Here is a 22,266-nt window from a genome sequence, read left to right as displayed (position 1 = left end):
GCCATCAAAAATGGTCCCGCAACCTCTTTCAGAAGCATGACTTGGGACCTCAAAATGCACTAACTGAAATGACTTCTTCCTTCCCAGTTGTTATCTGCAGCGTAGCACCTCTGTGCCTGGCTGGATGGGTACCCAAAAATACTTTTATTCTCCTGATATCAATGTGGTTTCACAGGGAGGGACCCAGGAGGGGAATCCTTCCTCTGCAACATTCAACTTGGGGGTTCACAGGTTTGGGGGGCCTGTGGTGACACCCCACAAGGGCGGGGGGGGGCCCCGCAGATATCTGTGCTGCAGCACAACACCGTGCCCGTGATGACGCTTTTGCTTTGCATCCTAAAGGCTTCAAACGCTGTGCCAAATCGGGACCTGCTTTATTTAGCACCTACAACCCGACAATAGCTCTGCCTTAGCCTACCGAGCTCACGCGCTCCGCTCCCAGCAATACCCTCGTCCATTAGTCCTCGTCCCCTTCCCCACCACCGAGACACCCGGGAACCCCGTCTCAACCCACGCGGGGTGCAGTAACAACAAAAACCCAGTGTTTCAGCCCCAAACCCCACACCTTGAATGGAGAGAGGAGGTGGAGGCTCGGGAAACGTCTCTTTTGGGGCTAAATACAAATTAACAGCAACACCTTCCCCTCTCTTTGATGGTTCCCGAGTCGATGTACGGGGTACGCGTGGAGTGGGTGGTGGACCCCACGTCCCAGAGCAAGGCAGGGGCTGACGGTGCAGGAGAGCCCGAGGGGAAGGAGCGATGGCTGGCGGTGAGGCTAACCCGATGGGGTTCCTCTGCCCAACCCTCCTCCACCAAGGGAGGAGGAGGAATGGGGGCTTGCACCGTTTTTGGGAGGGATTTCTACCCACTGTGTGCTTCTGCTGCCGGGCTGGGGCTGCTGTGGGTGCCGGTGCCCTGCTCACCATCCCCAGGGACAGTGTGAGGACAACCTCCACGGCCACATCCAATAACCTTCGCTAACGTAGCCAACCCCAAAGGTTTTCTAGGCCGATCCGACTGCAAAGTGTGAGGCCAGGCTTGCTTTGGAACGTGATGAGATGATGTGAGGAGGACAGTCCCACTGCTGGGACATCCCCTGGTGCGTCCAGAAAGCCCCATGTTGCTGAGCGCCAGATGCAAGTCAAGGATCGTCACGGAGCTCTTCCCAAACCAACACCTCGTCGCTGGAGGGGACAGGGCAAGATGGACCTTTGGTTTGGTCCCCTAAGGCAATTCTTACATCTGCCACAAGTCTCCTGCTGCCCACTGCCCGGGCTGACCCCAAACCCCGCTCACATCCAAGCAGAGGATGCAAACGGCCCCAAAATGCTGCGTTTTGCTCACACTCTCCGTCCTCTGACACACATCAGGATTTGTGTTTCATTGAAATTCCTCAAATGCTGCACAGAAGGAGATCAAGCCCACACCAAACATGGGGGCAAAGCAGTTACTGAGCATGGACCAGCTGAACTTTGCCGTTTTCCAAAAGTCCCAACATACAACAGTCCTAAAAACTGCTACCAGAGGCCTCTCAAAACGATCTTCTGTTTAAAAAAATGAAAAGCTGTTAGCAGAAAGCCCCCCGTTTCCAGCATGGGACTGGCAGGCTCAAAACTCAACTTCATTTTAACACATCACCGTGCCATTTTAGTGACGACACAATAAAAGTCTACCTGACCCGGCGTCCCTCGGGGACACGTCTTTGGCACACGTCTGCGCCGACGGCAAAGCCCATGGAGATATTTTCAGAAGTGAGCTGCGACTTCATTAAGACATTAAACCCTGCAGAAAACCCATCTCCAACCTTTGCAGAGGGTCAGAGCGCAGAAGCAGCTCTTCCTTCCCTTTGCATCAAGCCTCCCTGGACCACCTCCTAATTTTGGGGAGCTACGACGGTCCCAGAGCCCCTTTGCCAGCGGGGATGGCAATCCTGGGAGTGGGCTGGGGAGAAGGAACCATCCCAGCACACAGAGGAACGGTGGTGGGGTTTTTCCTCTTCCCTCGGGGAAGAGGCAACCGGGAGGTGCAAGGTCATCTAAGGCGATTTCGTAGTCCTTGGAAAGTCAAATTTCCTAACGCTCCCCACGGAGCAGTGAGCTGCTTGCCCGTGGAGCTACGCTTTAATCACCGATTACCGGGAGCTAATTGCAAAGTCATGGCACGGCTGTCAGAAACGCCGTGCCTGACGTGAGCAGCAAAGCGAGGACTTCCACGCTGCTCACTGACATTGTCACCTACAGGCATTAAACGCCAGAGTTGGGCTGGCACGTGTATATCTGGGTACCGGCATGGAAATTTAAAAGGAAAACAATTCACTCTGCCATATATATATATATATATACAAAGGCCAATATATACACAGGACATCTGCAGAAGTGCCCTTATGGCACACCATGCTAAGCCACGGACATGCTCTACCCAGACCCGGTGCACCCCGAGCTGTGCCCCGAGACGAGATGGACGGACAGATGGACGGGCTCTGCAGGGAACAAAGTGTCCGCGTTTCCCCCTGGAGAAACCAGCGGTCGGGAAAAAAGCAAAGGGCACTTTTCCTTCGGCATGAAGATAGACGGAAAAGAGAGAAATAGGGGACACTGGGGGAGATGAACTGCTAAGCCACGTTGGATGGGGGTCTGTTGTGGTTCTGTTTTCCCCTCTATCCTCCTGGATGCCCCGGAGGGTGTTAAAGAAGGAGCAAGCTGACCAGAGGCACGGGTGACATCAAGCCCTAAGAGCCTGCAGGCACTCGGGGAGACGTGGCTGCAATTCAGAGAAGGGACTTGGCAAACGGAGCAACCGGTCTGGATGAAATAAGATGCAACCCAATAAAAATGCACAAAGTTGTGCGTTTCTGTAGGAACAAGAAACGGCACGAAGCGAGGGCAGGGAACGGGCAGTACATTTTTTTTTTTGGAGGAAAGCTGTGGGGATACAACGGGTCACACGCAGCCCTCAGCAGTGTGTTATTTGAGGACGATGAGCTATACAGCCACAGGAACGCTGGCTGTACGGCAAGCAAGTCTCTGCTCCGCTCCCGAGTCCAGTTTTGGGCAACACACCTTCAATAAAATATGGACTTTCTGGAAAAAAGCCGGCGGAGAGAAGCGACAACAACCCTAAGTTTAGAAAACACCATCTGGGAAGAAACTGGATTGCTTCAGTCTGAAGAAAATACAGCGGAGAGGGGGGGGGAAGGACACGACAGTCGTAGACACCAGGGGCTGCAGACATCTGTTTCGCACGTCCCGGGACAGCGGGACAAAAGCAAACTGGCTGACTCAGCAATGGAGGGAATCAGGTTTAGATGTTTGCAAACCTGCTTCCAGAGAAGGAGGACGCCTGGGAAGGGATGGCCCGAGGAAGGGCAGCCACGTTTCCCTGGGGGGGCTGCATGCAGCTCCAACGGGCTGTCCTAATACATGGAGTTTATTTAATCGATTATTGCGCGTGGACGGCCTGGGCAATAGCGCCTGTGGGTTTTGCGGATTTGGCCGTACGGATTGATTTGCATTGCACGGGGAAGTTTCTGCCCACGCAGGTCCCGGAGCTGCAGCTGTGGATGACGGGGAGCCAAGCTCCCCACGGTCTCCCTGCCAGCTCCACGGCAGAAACCCGGAGAAACGTGGAAGTGTTAAACAGACCCCTCCGCACCGCTTGCTCCCAACGAGGGTCTCCCTGGCCTGACAGACCGCAGGATCCGGCCCCAGGCATGGAAAGCCTTGGGGACCCTTCACGCCGATCGCAGCTTAGTCTTCGACACGCTCGTGGTGACCCTGCCCACCGGTTTGTTTCACGCACATCTCAGTCATACAGTGCCAAGTCAAACGCTGTTCCATGTTACAGAGATTTACACTTATCTAGATTTGTCTGTAATTAGAATAAAATCAGACCTTGTGACTATTTAAAAAATACAATTATTCCCTTATTCTGATACATCATCGGTCTTTACCCAGTTCAGTTGCTTTGTATTACTGAAAACTGCAGTTGTTTAAATCAGTCTCTGATGGCTGCGGGTTCATTTTCACTCATCTTGTCTGTTCACAGGAATATACAGCCTGTGTGTTTGCCCAGTTTTTATCTATTTATTCCGCTACAGCCTGAAGTTTGCGCTCCATCTTTGGCTGCAGCAATAGGGTTTCGTTTCTGCCTTGTTTACCAACAGGATCACATACATTTATTGCTTAGAGTCTCCGTGAAATGCAGGCGTAATGGGAAAAACAACTGAAATACACAGGATAAATTCGCTGCAAACAAGTATCCTAAGCCGAAACTTCCCCAAATACTTGGTGGGTACCAAACACTGCAATGGTAAATCACACGTGGCTTGCTAAACTTATGCTAAGCTACTTTCCACCGTAATAAAAAAGAGAGAGAAAAGAGCACAACTCGCAGCCAAAAGCCCCAGGCTATGGCAAAAATCCAGCTTTTTGGAAAGCTGGCAGCTTGCAGGATTTTGGGGCAAAACCAGCCCACCGGCACCCAACTGTAAGACGTCAGATCAGGACCAGCCGCTGCTTCAAAGAAAACCTAACTTATTCCCCTAAACCTAAATTCCTAAGCAGGGAAGAAACGCCGTAAGGCCCCGTTTGGTTACGAGGACTCTCGCCCAAAACCGCCAACCGAGCCCCGCGCTGCCGGGAAAAAGGCTTTTCCCCTCCTGCCTCTGGGTGCTGGGGATGGGGAGGGGGAGGCATCTGGTTTTTCACTCACCTTTCATCCCACTCCCTTCCTCCTGGAATGTGTTACGAGCGGAAGGCTGATCTTCTAAATGTTCACTCCCACCACTTCCCGAAGAGGCTACACTGCTTTGTGGAGACAGGGGGGCATGATCGGAAGGGATGCACTGGGGTCCTCTAGCTCGTAAGTCCTCATGAGACATCCATCCATGTCCTAGAGGTTGGTTTGGCACATTCATGGGTGGGGTAAGGGACACAGAGCGTTTCAAAGGGCTGTGGTGTGTCTGGCCTGAGAGAACTGAAAAAAAAAATAAAAAAAAAAAAATCAAAGAGGTTATTCCCCCCTCGCGGCCCGGGATGCAGCAGAGTCCCCCGAAAAAAATTCAATGAAATTATAAAATGCGTGGTGGTTGGCCACGGTGCCTTGCTGATGGCTTTGCAGTGCCCGCGGCTAGCTGGACCCTACCCTGAGCTCTTCGCTTTGCCTCCCGGGAAGCAAAGGGGATGGGAGTACCTGCAAGGACATGGGGTTACATGAGCTATGTCGGGTTGCTTAAGGAAAGGCGTTGCGTGGATTGCACCTCTAGGAAAAAAAAAAAAAAAATTAAAAAAATGGAGCAGCTCTGGAGGTTTTCCCCATGCAGAGTCACGTACCGACAGCAAACCTGAGCACGCGACCGCGCCGGGTGCTTGGCTGCTGCCTCTCGCCATGAAACTCGCCCCGCTAGAATCATCCGGACCTGTATCTTTCTGGGAAAAGGCATAAAAATCCCCAGGATGGGAATGTCCTCACACAGACCCAGGGGCAGCTTCTCTGTCCCTCCCTTTGGGTTAGGACTTGGCTTATGCACCGAAGCACGAGCATTTGCACATCTGCCTAACATCATCGCGGAGGTACTTGTCATCCATAGAAATGTCTAAGCCCTGTTGAGTCCTACTAAGATCTTGCATTTCGTTGAGCTATAAACAGCAACGAGAGCATCCCAGCTCAGCTGCCCATCAGGTGCGTTTCCTACCACGTGCCTTTTAACCCTCCGCAAAAGCAAACGCCCAAAGCAACGGTGAAAATACACCCACGACAAAGAGGTGAGGTTGAATCCCCCCAAAAATGATCTTTGGATTTGTTTTTCCTTCCCAGTTGTAGATGGGTTTGTATTTCCTGGCTGAAATTTTGATACCACCAAGTTCAATTTGTTTTTAACAAATAACTTTTAACACCGCTAGGAAAAGAGCGATGCACAAACTCCTGTGATTTGGAGTTATTTCTCAAGAAAGGCTTTACAGGGGGTAGGTATTTACTTGCCTTTCAGTCAAGTACAGAAATATGCCTTATGTAGGCTAAAGTATTAAAAAAAACCAAATCCTAGATTTTCTGACACTTTTTGGTAGAAATGTTGCAACTTGAATAGATTTTTAAATAAAATTTTTACTGGATAGTCTCCATTTTTCACTGCTCTTCTTCCACACCATCTGATTCATTTTTAGTTATCTCCTTAAAGATTTAGGTATCTTTTTCTTGGGTCTGTTGGTTAGTAGGGGTAATACACGGTATTTAGAGGAAAAGATGGATATGGACGAACTATCTTTGTTTCCTGTAATGAAAAATATATGAAAAGATTGGTCTGTTGGCTTAACAAAATTCAAATTCCATCACTCGCAAAGTCACTAAACTGCTGGTTAAACCACAAACGCAGCTAATGTATTTTAATGTACGGACTTCGGATGTAAAACACTTGTTTAATGTTTTATTGCAGTTACTCTCAATGAAATTAGTTGAACTTCAAGGGGGCCGTTTCCTGATAACTGAGACCAAAAAAGTCTCTGGATTTAGCCGTCGCTCAGCCGAGCCGTGTCTCAGCCGAGCCGTGTCTCATCACCTGCTGGGATAACCGGGACAAGTTCTGGATCCAGCGCTATGGGAAGGTCCTTTTTGGTTTGCAGCAAACCCAAGCCAACGCGGCTATTTTCAGCGTGCCCCTGGGTACAGGTGTGGGGTTCACATCGTGACGGCTAACAAAACATCTGCACTGGTCTGTTAACAAAGGATTCATTTCTAGAGACAAGGGCAAATTCTGCAGAAAGACACTCATTTCTCAAAATTAGTGGCTGTAAGCTTCATTGCGGGGTAGATTATATGAAAAGCAGTTTTTCTGCTCCAGGGAAACCTGCGGGCAGAGGGCTTAAGATGACCTTTCAGCCCATATGAAACTGAAGCAAAAACTTTTCAATTTTTCTTTCAAAATCAAATTTCTTAACTCTGTACAAAACCCGGGGGAAATTCATCGTTCTCACTGCTTTTCCTCCTAAAGCACCAAAGCTCCCTAACCCCCTTTTTTCCACTGGCAGGAATTCATCAAAACCACTCCTCCGGCTCATCCATTTGTTATTTCCAAATATAAATGAGTCTTGGTGGAAAACCCCCAGCCAGTTGTACTGTGCTGTAAAAGTTTAATTCCCAGCTAAAGCCCGGAGGAAAACCCACCATCAAAGCCATCCCTGCTGACCAGAAGTGGAATGAAAATGAGCAAGTAGTGGGGTTATAAAAGGAGGGGAGAGAAAAACACCAGACCTTGTTTGCTTTTATTAAGCACCTGTAAAAAGCAGCTGGTGCCACACGCAGCTGATGGATGAGGCCAAAAACCTGCGGATTTCTGCAACGTCTAAATCGTTCCCATTTCTGAAAGCATTTTCTTCTACCAGCACATAGTACAAACACCACGCCGCGCAGGGAAGCAAGGGGATGGCTTACGGTGAAGAATTTGTTCCCCTCCCATTAAATAGCTATAGAAACATCTTCCAGAAGTCTCCTGCCAGAAAAGGATGTCAATGAGGACCCGGGATTGTTTTCAGAGCAGTCTTATATTTCCTAAAGTTGTGATGCATCCTGATGGGGAAATAGATGGATTTAAGAAGGTCTCGGCCAAGCTATTCCAGCTCTTGGCTTTGCGATTGCACCCCAAAAGCAGCACCATAAGGGGGCTCTGTAGATGTCACACCACCCTCCCAGGAGAAAAAAAAAATATTTAGCGTTAAAAAAAAATAATTACGGGGGAAATATGGGAAAAAACCTGATGAATCCGTTGAAACGCATCAGCAGGGCTCAGCATCACAGCAGCACTGCCCAGAGCCCCTTCTGTGCCTGCTGCCCCCCGCCACGGTCGCACGGCTGGGGTGATAGAAGCCACCCCGCGTTTGTTGTAGGAAAAACTCTGGTTTAGGAAATATTTGTGCCCCTTGAATGAATGAGAGATGGAGGGGAACAGGCAAGGAAGACGGGAGCTAATTGCCCCATTTTAGGAGGCGAAGGGCTGCTCTGTTAGTCCCCCCTCTTACAGGGTGTAGGCAGCAGCTGGTGCCCTGCAGCGTTTAAGCCATCCTCTCCCCACCAAAATCTTGCAAATGAGAGGCTATTTTTGGCTTAAATCCAGCCCAGCTTCCTTCCTGAGCAGCAATACCCTTGCAAACTGCTGCTCTTCCATCTTAATTTTATGTCCCCTAATTAGAAGCCGGTGTCGGCTGGAGGAGAAATAATGAACTCCACAGGATGGCCAGGAACAATTAGAAATCATCCAGTGCAACATATAAAAATTAGTTCCACTTCTTTCCCTGAGATAACGCAACGCTGGAGTCCAACAGACCACGTTTTACTAAACCACAAGCATTTTTACTGTGTGAGTCAATTCACACAACTTCACAAGACGGGGTAGGGTTAATTCCTCTGCAAAGGATGCTACAAGCAGAAAAACTCACCAGCTCTTTGAAATCACCCCAGCTAATCTTGGTACCAGACAGAGATTATTTAAGAGCTCTTAGCACTTGCCTAGCTAGGCTCTGCTTAAGCCCTTCTGGCTGTAACAGACACCGGTGAGCAACACGGTTTCTTGCAAACCCTCTTACCAGTTTCCATCAGCACTCAGGCTCAAAAATGCTGAGGACCCCGGGATGGCACCTGCCTGGCGTGCACACACCTCTCCCTCTTTTAATTTGTAACCCTCAGAAAGGGGATTAATAAATGTGCCTATTTATTAATGCTGCTGCTTGTGTTCTTGCTCTCAGTTTCTTGAAATAGAGGATGTAGCTAATGATTTTCAAAGTGTCGGTTTACTGTAGGTCCTCCCCTGCTTTTTGACAATCCTCTGTGCTTTTTGGATGGTCCAAGGTGAACCCAGGGCTGCCGACGGCCGAGCTGGGACAAGCCACTTATTCAGTCTCTTTGCTAAAATAAATGGTCCACGCGCGCTTCAACTTCAGCCGAAGAAAACCAAGTGTGAGTTTATAACCTTACACTCAAGCCTCTTTTTTTTTTTTTTTTATTACAAAAATGTTAAGCTTTAATTTAAAAAGGAAATCTAATATATTCTTCTAGGGTAAGATAAGATTCCAGGAGGTGGCCAGAGGCACGCCTGCCTTTCTGAGCGCCGCGGCGGTGCGAGCCGGACGAACAAAGAGAGGAAACCACCGCTCCGAAATGCAAGCCACGCTGGCACACGGATCCCCTACAACTTGTAAGCGTGACCCACTTCTGGTTTAGAAGCGTTTTCCTGCCAGGCGCGGGCTCTTTTAGGCGAATGCAAGAGCCATCCGCCCCCCAGGGACCCACCGGTCGCTCTGCAAAGGCACTGCCTGGTCCGGCTCCTTCCACGTGGATATCCGATGGGATGGGGACCAGAGAAGATGACGGTCTTCCCCACGATAAACGGGCTGGAATCGCCTCTTTGCTCTGCCACCACGGCTCTGAACGGCCGTAGGGGTGGTGCTCAGCCCACGCCAGACCTGTTTCCTTGCAAGAAAGCTCCTCGTGGATTGGGGTCAGCTGCAACCCAGCAGATGCTGGTAAATATAAGGCCTTTGAGATGAGCTTGGGATGTTTTGCATCCTAGGGAAAAAATGTGATAAATAACCTGGAGCTAACGGTGCTGAGATGTATGAAGCGTTGCCGAAGTGCTCTCAGGCTTCAAACCAAGCTCGGCTTAATATTCCCAGGGGGGGGGGGAAAAAAAAAAAAAAAAAAAAAGAGGATGGAGAAGGAGCGATGGTGACGATGGAACCATCCCGGTGTGCTGGGCTCCCCATCACAGGAGGTGGCTGCAGACCGCAGGGATGGAGCAGCGAGGAGCATCCCTGCGGGACCACCACCACCTCCCCGGGCAAAACTGGCTTTACCACGGACCAAACGCTGGCTGGGCTGGCAGGCACGACAACGTGCTTATAGAAACTCTGAGGCTGCAAGTGCTTTCCCCGTGAAGCCCTGGGGTTAGTTTTTTTTTTTTTCTTTCTCTTCCTTTCTGAAGTGGTGTTGCCTATTTTGGTAGGCAAGGGCTAATTTCAAGAGGGTTTTTGTTCGCCGAAGACCATGTGGAACAGCGTCAGACATTTGTGTTGTGGTTTCTCAGGGTTTCGGGCCAATTTTTCAGCCTGAGAAGGGAAAAACCACCCATTCCTGTAATTAGAGCTGAGGAATTGGGCTCTGCAGGCAGACCTTCCTCCACACGGCGTGCGACGGCTGACGAGGCGCTCGCCCTCCCTCTGCCCCGACGCACCCTCCATTAAATCGGGCTTAAAGCGCCGCAAAAGTCCTTGACGAGACGCACGTGGGGGTGATGTGAGCATTTCCACCGACAGCCAGATCCATTGCCGGGTACAGAGGAGCGTTCCCGGTCCCGGCGTGCCCCCCACGCTGCACGGTCCCCGCCGTGTCCCTAACATCCAGAGGACCTTTACAACAACCTCACGACCCCTTATCCCAGCGCATCGTCCACATAGAGGATTACAATTCAGAACCACATCCTCCCCGCAGCTGGAGAAAGGAAAAGGTGCTGCAAGGTGCATGCTGAACTCTTTGGGAGATTTTTTTTTTTGTCTTTAGTCTAAAAATGGCACTTCTTGGCTGCAAAGCTGGTTATGGTGCATCCTCAGGCAGTGTCCGATCGTGTACAATTCCTTTTCTGGTCTGTAGGTAGCTGGAGCAGCAGCTTGACCCCGATTTGCTATAGAAAGCGGGGACGTTTTTAATCCACCGAGGCCACACGGTCTCTTGTTCAGCCCGGAGGCACCCCCGCGGAGGGGAAATACGGAGCAGCTCCTGCGATTCCCCTCGCAAAGCAACCGCCAAGTTCAGCTCGGTCCTCTCCTCCGCCTCCCCTTTGCTACCCCGCTCACGAAGCATCGTCCCCTCCAGGAAGGCTCCCCCACGCTGGCAGACCAACGCTCGCGGCTTTTTCCAGCGTTTTTGTGCCCAGGACCCTTGGAAACAGCCGCCGGTGGGTCACGCTGCCCGGCTGGCACCCAGCCCCTTCCTGGGCACCTCATTCACCCGCTCTCCACGCCGCCGCAGGCAGCTCCAGCGCGGCCGAAGCAGAACCTGATGGAACATTTTTCGGCTCAACATCCCCTAACCCTTGGAGCCTTTTCTTTGTGCCTTTATTATTTTTTTTTTTTTCCCCTCCCTGGGTTTTGTGGCTGTGACTTTAACTGTGTTCGTTCGGTGCTGGATAAACCATGTCCTCGCTTCTGAATCAGGCGCTGATATAAGCCAAGGGGGGCTGAAACCAAGGGTCCTAAATTCAAGCAGCCACTGGGTAGTTGTGTATGTTAGAAAGAAAAAAAAAAAGATACAAGCAGAGCGCTGCCTCAAGCAGAGAAATTAGGAAGAAGCACAGACTGCAGAAAAGCCTCTCAAGCAAACTTTTTTTTTTTAAAAAATGACGTTTTTAAACACAGTTTCCTGTTCGAGAAACTGGACAGAGAAACAATAACCCGTTTGTTGCTGCCCTCTCCGAGCAGCACATGCGAGGCCCCATCCAGGCTCCGCCGGGGAAGGGGACGTCTCTGCTGACCGCAGGGGATTTCGTGAGCCCCTGCACGGCACGAGCACGCGTGGACCCGCTGTTTGGCTCCGGCAGGAATCGCTCTTCTTGTTATTTACTCATTTGCGTGGCAGAAGGAGCGGGGCTGCATCTGAAGACGTGTAAACGCAGCTCTCGGTTGGCTTCAGCAATCCGACGGGATGCATTTCGGGAAGGAAGCCCAGCTCGTCTCACCGAGGAGCAGGAGCTGGGGAGCTGCTTTCGACGTCCTTGCGTGGGGCTTCCCACCAAAGCATCCAGCAAAGTGGGAGCAAGACAGAGCAGGAGCGCATCCCGACCGCGATTTAACTCGCAGAGAAAAGGATGCACGAAATGACGGCTGGGGGAGGTGGGAATCGGGGTTGGGGATGGAGGATTAGAGGCGCGTTGCAAGGAGGCGCTGCCCTAAACGATGCTGCTTTCTGGGTAAACGAAACGCCCCGATCTCCAAGCCAATAAATGTGGTTTCTCTCGTACATTTATACACAAACCACAGAAAAAAGAGTGTTCGCCCCTGGGGAATCCCAGTCCGTTAAGAACAACGCTGCTGTGCCGAACCGAGCCTCCGTAATTATCCCAGAATTCACTGATTTTTTGCTAGGGGCTCCCAGGGGAAATTCCTCCCCTGCTCGCGGATCAAGCCAGATAAATGGCGCCGGGATGCAGAAACTCTCCTTCCTACGGTCCTTTTCCGCCCAGAAGAGATGTCCAAAAGCATTTGCTCGGCTCAAGCAGCAGCCAGCGCTCCCCACTGCCTCCATCAGCTGCTAATAAGATCTGAGGAGCATCTGCCTGCTGAGACCGCTGACAGCGTCAGCTTCTACCGCACGTTCCACTTCAGATGGAGAAACCCCTCTATCAGTTACGGTCATTTCTGGAGGCCAGGCTGGAAGATGTACATCCTTTACATAGCAATATGCAACCTGTGGGAAACTGGGAGTAAGAAAAGGGTCTTAAGCCAGTCGAGTGGAAGGGGTGAATGCGAAACCTCTGGAATTGCCCCATGAAATTGAGATCTAATAATCCCTAAGGAGTCATTAAGAGTCTGTGGAGCGAGGGCAGGGAGACAGCGCGCCTTTAGGAGTGACAAAATACAGGAGGACAACGTGCATCTTACACGATGTACGCGCCGCGGTCATCACCCCACCTTCACCGGGGAAGTTTCGCCCAGAAAGAAACAGGACTTTGCTACAGCACTGTAGCCTCTTCTATCCTCACCGACTCATCTGGGACTTTCTCCTCCCTTGTCTCTCTTCACCCACTTTCACTCATTCAAAAAAGCCATTTAGTCCTCCTCTCTCTTAGGCACCGTGGCCTGGATTTCACAAGACAAATTCCTCTGCATTTCAGCCTTACCGGCTCCGGGAACTCGCACGTCCCATCCCGAGCACCCTCTGTCTGGGCTGGCCGTGTCTTATTCCTTCCCTATCTTTTTCTTCCAAGAGCATAAAATCTTACCCACTCCAGGAGAGAAGAAAAGCCTGTTGGGTCTCCGAGGCTACCGAGGGGTAAATGCAGTATCCAGTTCCCCACGTGAGAAGATGCAAAAGGCACTGCTCAGCAGGGACACCTCACGACTCCCCGTATTGCACAAGTACCAAGCTCTGCGGTGCTCCCCAAAAGTCCCCAGCAGCAATGGGATAGCCACAGCTGCCATCATAAAACATGTATTAATTCCTTCCCATTATTGCCCCGAATTAACACAGCTCAGCTTTCCACCTCCTCTACATACCGACAGCATATGCATCCTAAAAATCTGCCCTCATCATCCTCTTGATTGCTCAGATGTTGCCTTGCATTCGAGTTACGACACAGATCTCTGCGCCGGCTAACATGAGACTATATTGCTCAGCAAACAAGGGGGGGACTATGGTTACAAGAAAACATCAAATGCAGAGCAACCAGCCTCGAATAAAATTGCATAACGAACGGGAACAGCAAACTTGAGGGGAAAATAAAGTGAAAAAAAAAAAAAAATTCAGCTTCAAGGCTGCCAAAACTGAGCCATTGATTACAGCGCATTTGATCCATTTGCATGCAGAGAGCTTTGCTTTGGAGCCGAGATGGAAACAGAGTCTTAATATAGCTGGAGAGAAAATATCCTTCTTGCACTCTCCTAACTGCACTTTGATAGGAAGCAGCCACAGAGCAGATGGTGCCTATATATAATCACCAGACCTATTATCCCAGCCTCTTTTAGTAATTTGAAGGATGTGATAACCACAAGGAGAGCGGCAAATATTCCCCCTCCATCCCTCCCTTCCCCCTGCTAAGAAAAATATCCAAAAAAAAAAAAAAAAAAGACGAGGAAGCTATAATTATGGTAACGATTAAAAGAATTTCCAAATGAAGTAAATAACTATTTTGTGCACTGCTCCTTTAAACCAGAAGTCAAAAGTTAATTAAATAGCAGCATGTTACTGAGTCAGGAGAACACAGCAAGCCCCCGTGCAGTCGGGAAGGAGACTGGAGTTGCTTCGGATAAATCCAAACCCCAGCACTCCCTTCCCTCCTCGGTGCCCTCCTGCCATTTCTCTGCGGCTGCTGTTTGACGGCCAGGGGAAGGAGAGCTCATCTGTCTCCATTTCTTTACTTGCCGAAGCCTAGAGTTGCATGGTTTCAAAGGATGAGTGACGGAAAGGCGATCCTTTCCGGGGGTTTCTCGCCCCACGAAGATGCTCAGAAAAACATCACAAATCTGATTTTCGTGACGTTGCGAGGGAAGGCTGGGGAAAGGTGGCATCGGGAGGCTGTCGTGGAGGAGCAAAAAGGGTTTTAGGGGGGTATGCATGCCTCTGCCAGCATGGACCCTTCCTCCCCTTCTGGAGCTGCCTGCTGGGCACCCCAAAAGTGCCTGCTGGCAACTAGGAGCCCAGGAGCGAGTTGGTGAAAGCAATCCCTAGCTGTAGGCAGCTGGAAGCATTACTTATCAGGCATTTTACAGGCGTAAGTTAATAGTGGAGGTGGTGAGGAGCATCCCTGGGTACCACCCGGCTCCAGCCAGAGCCCCCAGCCCCACGCCGACGGTGGCTCCGGCGGTGATGGAAACTGCAGACGGGGACCCACGGGCGCTCACACGGCGATGGGAAAAGCAAAGCTTCCCTCGGGAGAGCAAGAAGCTCCTATGCAATGAGTAACCACAGCTCACTGTCGTCTGTGCCGGTATCCGACAGGCACCAGGGCGGCTGGTAAAATACACTCGGGTCTAGGAGGGTCCATCCATCAACAAAACCTCTCGGTCAACCGACATGGGAGACTGCTGAGGGGTCTGAGAGAATTACTGGGGATGTCTGACTTTGCTCCATAGCCTGGAGAGCATCAATCAGCTGTGCTGGCGGCTTCAGCGGCGCTTCCAGGTCAGAAGCGTGATTCATTGGCGACAGAAATCCCAAGGACCGTAGGATAACGCACAAAACCACCTCTGCTGCGTCTTAACGCCCCTCCCTGAGACACCCAGGCTGCTGTAAGGAAAGCAGAGGTGTCATCGGAGCCGCAAGCTTCAAATTCCCCCCAGCCCAACTCGCAGCTCGAGGATGGCGTCCTACCCCCCCATTGCCAACGGACAAGCAACGCGCTAACGGCCACGCAAAACCAGGGCGCACAGTCCCTGCCCTGAGCGCTTACGGCTGGTGATCGCACCGGGAATTCACAAGCCAACAGGGTGGGAGCGTCCCCGGGTGCTGCCGGAATAGAGGTTCCCAAATTAGGTGGCCTCATTCCAGCCAGGAAGCTGCGGAGCCGTCGCTCTGGGAGTAGGGTCTGTGAATTTGGGAGCGGTGCCCTGTAAAGGGGATGCGTGGGTACGTGCAAGGATCAAACCCTGCGTGTACCAGGTTTGGAAGAAGTCACGGTGTGGTCCCAGGGGACGCATGGGTGACGTGCCCTCTTCGGGGACAGCCACGTGTCACCCGCTGGCACCCAGTGGTCCCTGTCCTCTTCACCGGCCCCGCAGACCAACCACCCCCCCATCGCTGCTTCCCTGCCAACGGGGCTGTTTCCTAGGGCTACGGCAGGCCAGATTACACCGATTATTTAAGTGCCTAGAAGCATCGTTCAGTGTCGCGAGGGCTGGTTTAGGAGCACCAGCGCGGGTCTGTACCTACCAGCAGCCAAAAGCAACCGGTGACATCCACGCGTGCTTATATGCCACCCGCGGTATCCCCCTGGTACAAGCCACCGCTGAGCCCAGCCTCGAGGTCCCCTCCCCTCTTTCCCTTTGGGACCCCAGTAGAACCCCTCCGCCTTTCGGTGACGTCTCTGCCTCGGAGCATCACGGCTGACGAGGGGCCGAGCAGAGGCAGGACCGCGAGACCCAGCCCTCTGCCCGCGTGAAAACCCGCTCGCTGCAGCGTGCTGGTGGGAAACGCGGTCCCTTTCCCTGCCTATTCCCTCCGCTTGGCAAGCAGGTATCCATCACTCGCTCGACACCCTGCCTACAGCAGGATGGGCGCAAAGCCCACCCGCAACGCCTGCTGCAGGCTGCACGTATGCCCCCCCCCGTCGTCCCTTGCTCCCACGTGAGAGCGGAGAGGGCACGGCGGGGAGGACCTCACCCCCATCTCTGTGCTCTCTGACGCCTGGGGTAACATCAGCTCTGCTTTGCTAACCTCATCCCCCCCCCGAGCCATCCACATCCCCCCCAAAGTCAACCGCTGCTGGCAAGAAACTTCTTTCTTCCACCCCGAAGGCTGCATGGCTGTGCACCCCCACGAGCGATGCTACCTGTGAAGACCAAGTCCCAGGTGAACGGGAACAGGAGAGGCACCCTCCTGGACGTTGGCCCGGGGACGACGTCCAAAGCCAAGTGTTCGGCAAGGGACGGTGGGTTGCTCTGTGTCACCTTGTAAATCCCACACCCCCTTTTTTTCCTTCCAGTGCAGAGCGTGGTCTTTGGGAAGACAACAGGTAGGCTGATGGGCTTCGGTGACAGTCTAAGACCCCCATGGAGATGCACTGCAGGTGGGACCTCAGCATCATGTTGCCCTTTGTCGGCCACCCCGCCTTTTGGCCAAAGACACGGAGAGAAGAGAGACCCTCTGGGAGCAAAGAGGTGAAGGGAACGTGGCAAAACAGGCTCAAAGCACGAACAGTAAGCGCCGGGGCGGCTAAACTGTAGCCTCAAGGGTAGAGCAGGTTCTGACCGTTGCTCAAGTACAAGAGTTCATCAAGACACTTCGATACGCCGGGTTAGGAAACACTGAACACAGCAACACGGATGCTGAAAGGTGACAGACCAGAAGTTTCCTGCCCAAAATGTCTTCAAGCACCTTCACCTTGAGCCCTTGCGAGCAAGTGCACAGCAGAGATCGCAGAATCATACAGTCACAGCATCATTTAGGTTGGAAAACACCCTTAAGATCATTGAGTCCAACTGTAAACCTAGTACTGCCAAGTCCACCACTAAACCATGTCCCTAAGCACCACATCTATACGTGTTTTAAATCCTTCCAGGGATGGTGACCGTCAAGGTTTAACCCCAGCCGGCAACTAAGCCCCACACAGGTGCTCACTCACCTCCCTCACAGTGGGATGGGGGAGAGAATCGGAAGGGTAAAAGTGAGAAAACTCACGGGTTGAGATAAAGACAGTTTAACAGGTAAAGCAAAAGCCGAGTGCCCAAGCAAAGCAAAACAAAGAATTCGTTTACCACTTCCCATCGGCAGGCAGGTGTTCAGCCATCTCCAGGAAAGCAGGGCTCCATCACACCTAACGGTGACTTGGGAAGACAAATGCCATCAATCTGAACATCCTCCCTTTCCTTCTTCTTCCTCCAGCTTTATATACTGAGCATGACATCTTGTGGTCTGGAATATCCCCCTTGGTCTGTGGGGGTCAGCTGTCCGGGCTGTGTCCCCTCCCAAATTCTTGTGCCCCCCCAGCCTACTCAATGGTGGGGTGGTGAGAGAAGCAGAAAAGGCCTTGGCTGTGTGCAAGCACTGCTCAGCAGTAACAAAAACATCCCTGTGTTAACACTGTTTTCACCACAAATCCAAAACATAGCCCTATACCAGCTACTATGAAGAAAATTAACTCTATCCCAGTCAAAACCAGCACAGTGACTCAACCGCTTCCCTGGGCAGCCTGTTCCAGTGTTTGATAACCTTTTTGGTGAAGATATTGTTTCTAATATCCAATCTAAACCTCCCCTGGCACAACCTGAGGCCATTTCTTCCCGTCCTAGCACTTGTTACTTGGACCGTATGATGGGGCTGCCCTGATGTCTTCCATTTAGACAAACCCATTCTTCCAGCCCGTATCTTGCTGCTGCACGCCTGGATCCCACAGACATGGTTTAGTGGGCATGGTTAATGGTTGGACTCGATGATCTTGAAGGTCTTTTCCAACCTAAACAATTCTATGATTCTATAGACCCCGTCAGGTGCAGTCTCCCTCCCCGCACCCGACCAGCCAACGACCACCCTGGTGGCTGCAGAGGTCCCAGGGTGGGATGGCTCACCTGGCTGCCCCGCTTGAAGACCAGGTCTGGGCAGCATGGGAGCTGGGCTGATGGTAAGAAAGATGAGCACACGTAGCTGGCCCATCAACTAAAACCATCCTGGCCAGCAGACCGGCTCACGGAGAATGGGCACAGCTTGCTCTGTTTTGATTTTGGACGCCGGCCTGCTAACCAGAGGGTGAGGGACACGGCAAATGGAGCGGCCTCAACAGCAGGAAGGGATGTTGGCTATGAAACAGCTCTGCAGTGACCACTCAAGAGCAGTAGCAGGTTTTCCCCAGCAATTGCTGACACCCCAAAAAGGCCTTCGCTCTTGTCCTCCACCACCGCTACCATCTCCCACGTTTGATGGTTTCCAGGCTGAGGGCAGGTGACCCTTCATCTCCTTGCTTGCTGAGTGATGGTCTGCAGAGCCTGGTCCGTATCACCTGGGTCCTGGGACCGTATCTCCCAGGGACCAAGCGCTTTGAATTTATAGAGGGGCCAACAAATCTGTATCTGCTGTTCAGAGCTGGAGTAGAAGATTACAGTTGGACTCGATGATCTTAAAGGTCTTTTCCAACCTAAATGATGCTACGATTCTATGTTGTCCTTGCTCTCAGTTCCGTTTGCTGTTGTATTTGTACATATTCTACATTGACTCGAGAACTTTGCTCACATTATCTTTTTGTACAACAGCTCTGTTTTTAAGCTACAGAATTAGCAAGACACTGTAGCGATTGGACCCTGGCAAAGCGGGTGACTCCTAGAAATGCTCTCCAACAGTTACGTGCAACACTAGAGGGCATGAGCAAGACAACAAATGCCCCTGTCTACCACCACCGAAAAGCTCAAGTGTAATAAAGGCCAACGAGCTTTTCTCAGCCCATCAGTAAACAAGACAAAAAGCAAACATTAGAAGTATCCCCACCTGGCAGGATGAGTGCCAGGGTGCCAAGTCTCAGTAGACAGCATGGCCAACTGAGGAACAAGTTTCTGAAGGCAATTCCCGAGTACAAAGCTAATCCCCCCCCCAGCGAGAACAGTACATTTGTTTGCTTCACTACTGTAACCTTATTAAGACTTTTGCACTCTTTATTTTTCAGCAAGCAAAATGGCATGTTTTGCTAACTTTGCATGGGAGGAAACGTGTCGCCCTGCATAAATCAAACACAGGCTGAGGACACACAATCCCCTTCAGGTGTCGTTGCAAATCTACACGGAGGAGAGCGTTGTACTTGCAAGCTTGCAACCCAATGCAAATCAGGGTGGTCCTGCGTGTTAAAACATGCCGTTATTCCGTTATCAAGCTCAGTTTGGATACTGGGTACGATGACAGGGTCACCTCCGGTGGTAGGCAGTGAGCTGTTGCACAACAGTGTAGGGGAGGAAGAGTTAGGAAACCCACACTCCATTCATGACGAGTGCTTTCTTGCTGCCGTTTCTTCCACCTCATCAATTCCCTGATGACCTGGGGAAGAGCTCAACCATCTTGTTCATCTGCTCTCCCACTAGGGACTCCAGAACTGGGGCAAATGTAGGCAAAATCCAGCAAGCCACGTCACGCACACACACGCCGACATACAGTTTAGTAGCCGCAGATCTGCCTGTAGGGCAATTAGCTGGGATTGAGTCTCTTCTGAGAAAGAGCAACATGACCAGAAGCCCTCCCAGAATGGCAGGATCTTCATATAAGAGTCCACGGGACCATCCTTCCTTCTGCAGGGTGCCCTGCTGCCACCAGTATCTCTACATTTCTTGTGGTACGGGGAGTTTGATCACCAGTACGTCTTGCTGGTGCCACCTGAGCGTGACTCTGAAACGTAAGCATTTCTCGAGAGCGGGCAGGTGCAGGGGAGAGAGCCGTGAATCCGGACTGGACGGAAGGAAATCCGGGCTGGCATGCATGGAAGGAAGTACACTGATTTATTCCTTCTCTTCAGCTCTAGGACAAGATCAGAGATTTTTCTTTTTCAGGACAAGGAGGTTATACAGGAGAGTATTTCTCTGGCATTGCCCTGCTCGCTCTCCTCTCTCTTCCTGTAGACAAACAACATCAGTTTTCTGGCAGAGACTCCCATGGGAAGGGTATAGCAGGCCTGAGCACCCGGCATCTTTCCCGTTTGTGCAGAAGCAGAAAGGTGGCTGCAGACTGGCAAACAGCTTTGCTGGTCCAAGGACCTCTCTGTTCACTCACAGGGGAATCCAGGCAGCGCAGCGACACCGAAATACCAAAGAGTTTGCGACGTCTCTCCTCTGTGAACGCAGCCCCAGCGCCTGGGATTTCTGCTCTGCGAGGTCTCTGACCCTATCTGTCCGTCACTGGTCTGTGATGCACACCATCACCTCGTCCCCTGGTGCCACCCACACCATAATTCCAGGCACTGGTGCCACTCCGAGCGACCCAGGGCACACACTGGGGACACCCAAGGACAGGACTGCGGGGCACCACCGGTCATGCACTCAGATACCACCATTACCAGTCCGGGGACCTCCTCCTCTTTTTGGAAGCACAGACAGGAGATAGTCTCCTAGACACACAAGGTTCCAGTAAGACCAAGCTCTGCTTATTTTCTCCGGGGCCATCCCCCACCGGGGAACCTGACGTGCCGTTGCGTTACGGCAGCACTACAGCCCCTACAGAGGCTGGGCAGAGCTCCTGTCCCCCAGGCAAGGTGACAACTGGAGACACTCACCCTGGCTGAAGTGCTGCCCGCGCTTGGCACTGAGCTGCCTCTTCTTCTGGGCAGGTATTGGCATAAGGAGGTCTTCGTCCCTCTGCCAGAAAGAGCCTGCAACATCTGGCTCTTAATTTGAATGTTTGGGGCAAGTTGCTGTTGCTCCCGCAGTAAAAACCAAGACCTTCTGCCCCTGTGCAGAGATTTGCCCCTGGGAACCTGCTCTCCACGGGGAGTTTAAGTGCCCTGGCACCGCACCAGAGGGGAGAGCACAGGAAAAATCTCACCGTACATTGATAAAAGAAGTAATACTGTCATCCCCAGGTTATATACTGGGAGCAGAGGACCAGGACACTCGTCCAGCAGATGCATGTCAGAGCCAGGAACCAAATCCTTACCTCTTTAGCTGTGGTTCAACAGGTTCGCTATTGCCAACTGGAGTTGCTGCCAAACCTTGTGCTTTTCTTTCTCTTTTCTCGCTCGCAGACCTTATGGTCCAATTCAGACCAGTGTACTTGCACCCCACCTTCACAGCACTGGACAAGCATATTTAACAGCAGACCCTCCTTCTCCTCTGCACATATTCCCTTCTGAGAGGGTGGAAAACAGAGGGTTAAGCTACACTGTACTTCCATTTGAGAGCCAAAACCCGGCATGCAGTCAGATCGTACTCAGGTGGAACCAATTACACAGGGGAAAGGAAGGAGCTGGAGCTCTCATGCAAGAAGCTCTTGGTCTGCAGCTTTGAAAACCAGCTGCTGTTTTCTGTCCTTCCAGAGTTGCCAGGTCCCGTCTCCACTGCAAAGGAGTTGTGCAACCCTGGCGTTTTGCAACCGCCGCCTGACCCGGCCGCAGAGCTCTGGGCTTCACCCCGTCCCACCGCGCCTGGACGTCCCACCGCTCTGGCCTCCTGCCCACCCGCGCTCCCAAGCCCACGCCAAGGCTACTTTTACTCCTGCCACGCTAAAGCCTGGTTTAAAGCTGCAGCTCAAGGTCTGCGGGACGGGCTGAGAAAGCAGTTACGGCGATGCAGCGGATGGGAAGGAGCACATGAACTTCCATCGCTTTGGGTGAGTCCGTCCCCTCAGATCGCTCCAGACCCAAACCCATCACTTACAACGCTGGTCCCGCTCCCGGATCACCATCACTGGTGTAAATCCAGAGCGACTCCTTCAGAGCTCTCCAGACTTGCCCTGCAAAGGCTGGAGGACTCCGGCAACATCTCCTCAAGCCTTGGCTAACACCAGCCAGCACCGTTAAGAGAGAGCTGGAGATGAACCAAGCCTGAACCAAGTCTCAAAGCCTGGGTCTAGGTCGAGTCAAAGACAAGGACAGCGCAAAGCGAATTGCCACGTGAGCTCCAGCCACCCATATTTAAACCCTACGCCGTAACAGCGTTACACCTAATTATGCCACAATACCAGAAGAAAGTACCTCGGGCAAGATCACCACGTTACTCCTCCGGGAAAGACTTTGCCCCATTTCGGCATGAGGAACAGTCTGTGCCTTTGCGGGGACGGGCTGGGGAAGGCTGTGCCCTGCAGGGTGTTGCTGGATTAAGCCCCTGCCCAGATAAACACCTCCAAGTAAGAGGGAGAATTTAAAAATAATAACACTAAACCCTAACCAAA

At 51.8% G+C, this 22,266-nt stretch overlaps 1 protein-coding gene across 4 annotated transcripts in view; it reads right to left on the bottom strand.

Annotated features, from left to right (window-relative positions):
• The window catches only part of SAMD4A (sterile alpha motif domain containing 4A), a 107,013-nt gene that overhangs the window by 18,775 nt on the left and 65,972 nt on the right, over positions 1–22,266 (bottom strand). For 2 of the 4 annotated variants that reach the window (XM_075029499.1, XM_075029498.1), the window contains exon 4: positions 4,711–4,974. The exons of the other annotated variants lie outside the window; for them this stretch is intronic. In XM_075029499.1, the coding sequence (XP_074885600.1) occupies positions 4,711–4,974 (264 nt within the window). The remainder of the gene's footprint in view (positions 1–4,710; positions 4,975–22,266) is intronic. 4 annotated transcript variants of the gene reach the window in all.

Source organism: Buteo buteo, chromosome 6 (genome assembly GCF_964188355.1).
Source record: "Buteo buteo chromosome 6, bButBut1.hap1.1, whole genome shotgun sequence".
NCBI classification, from domain to species: domain Eukaryota; kingdom Metazoa; phylum Chordata; class Aves; order Accipitriformes; family Accipitridae; genus Buteo; species Buteo buteo.
Note: the sequence above shows the minus strand (reverse complement) of the source record. Positions and strands in the feature narration are given on the sequence as shown.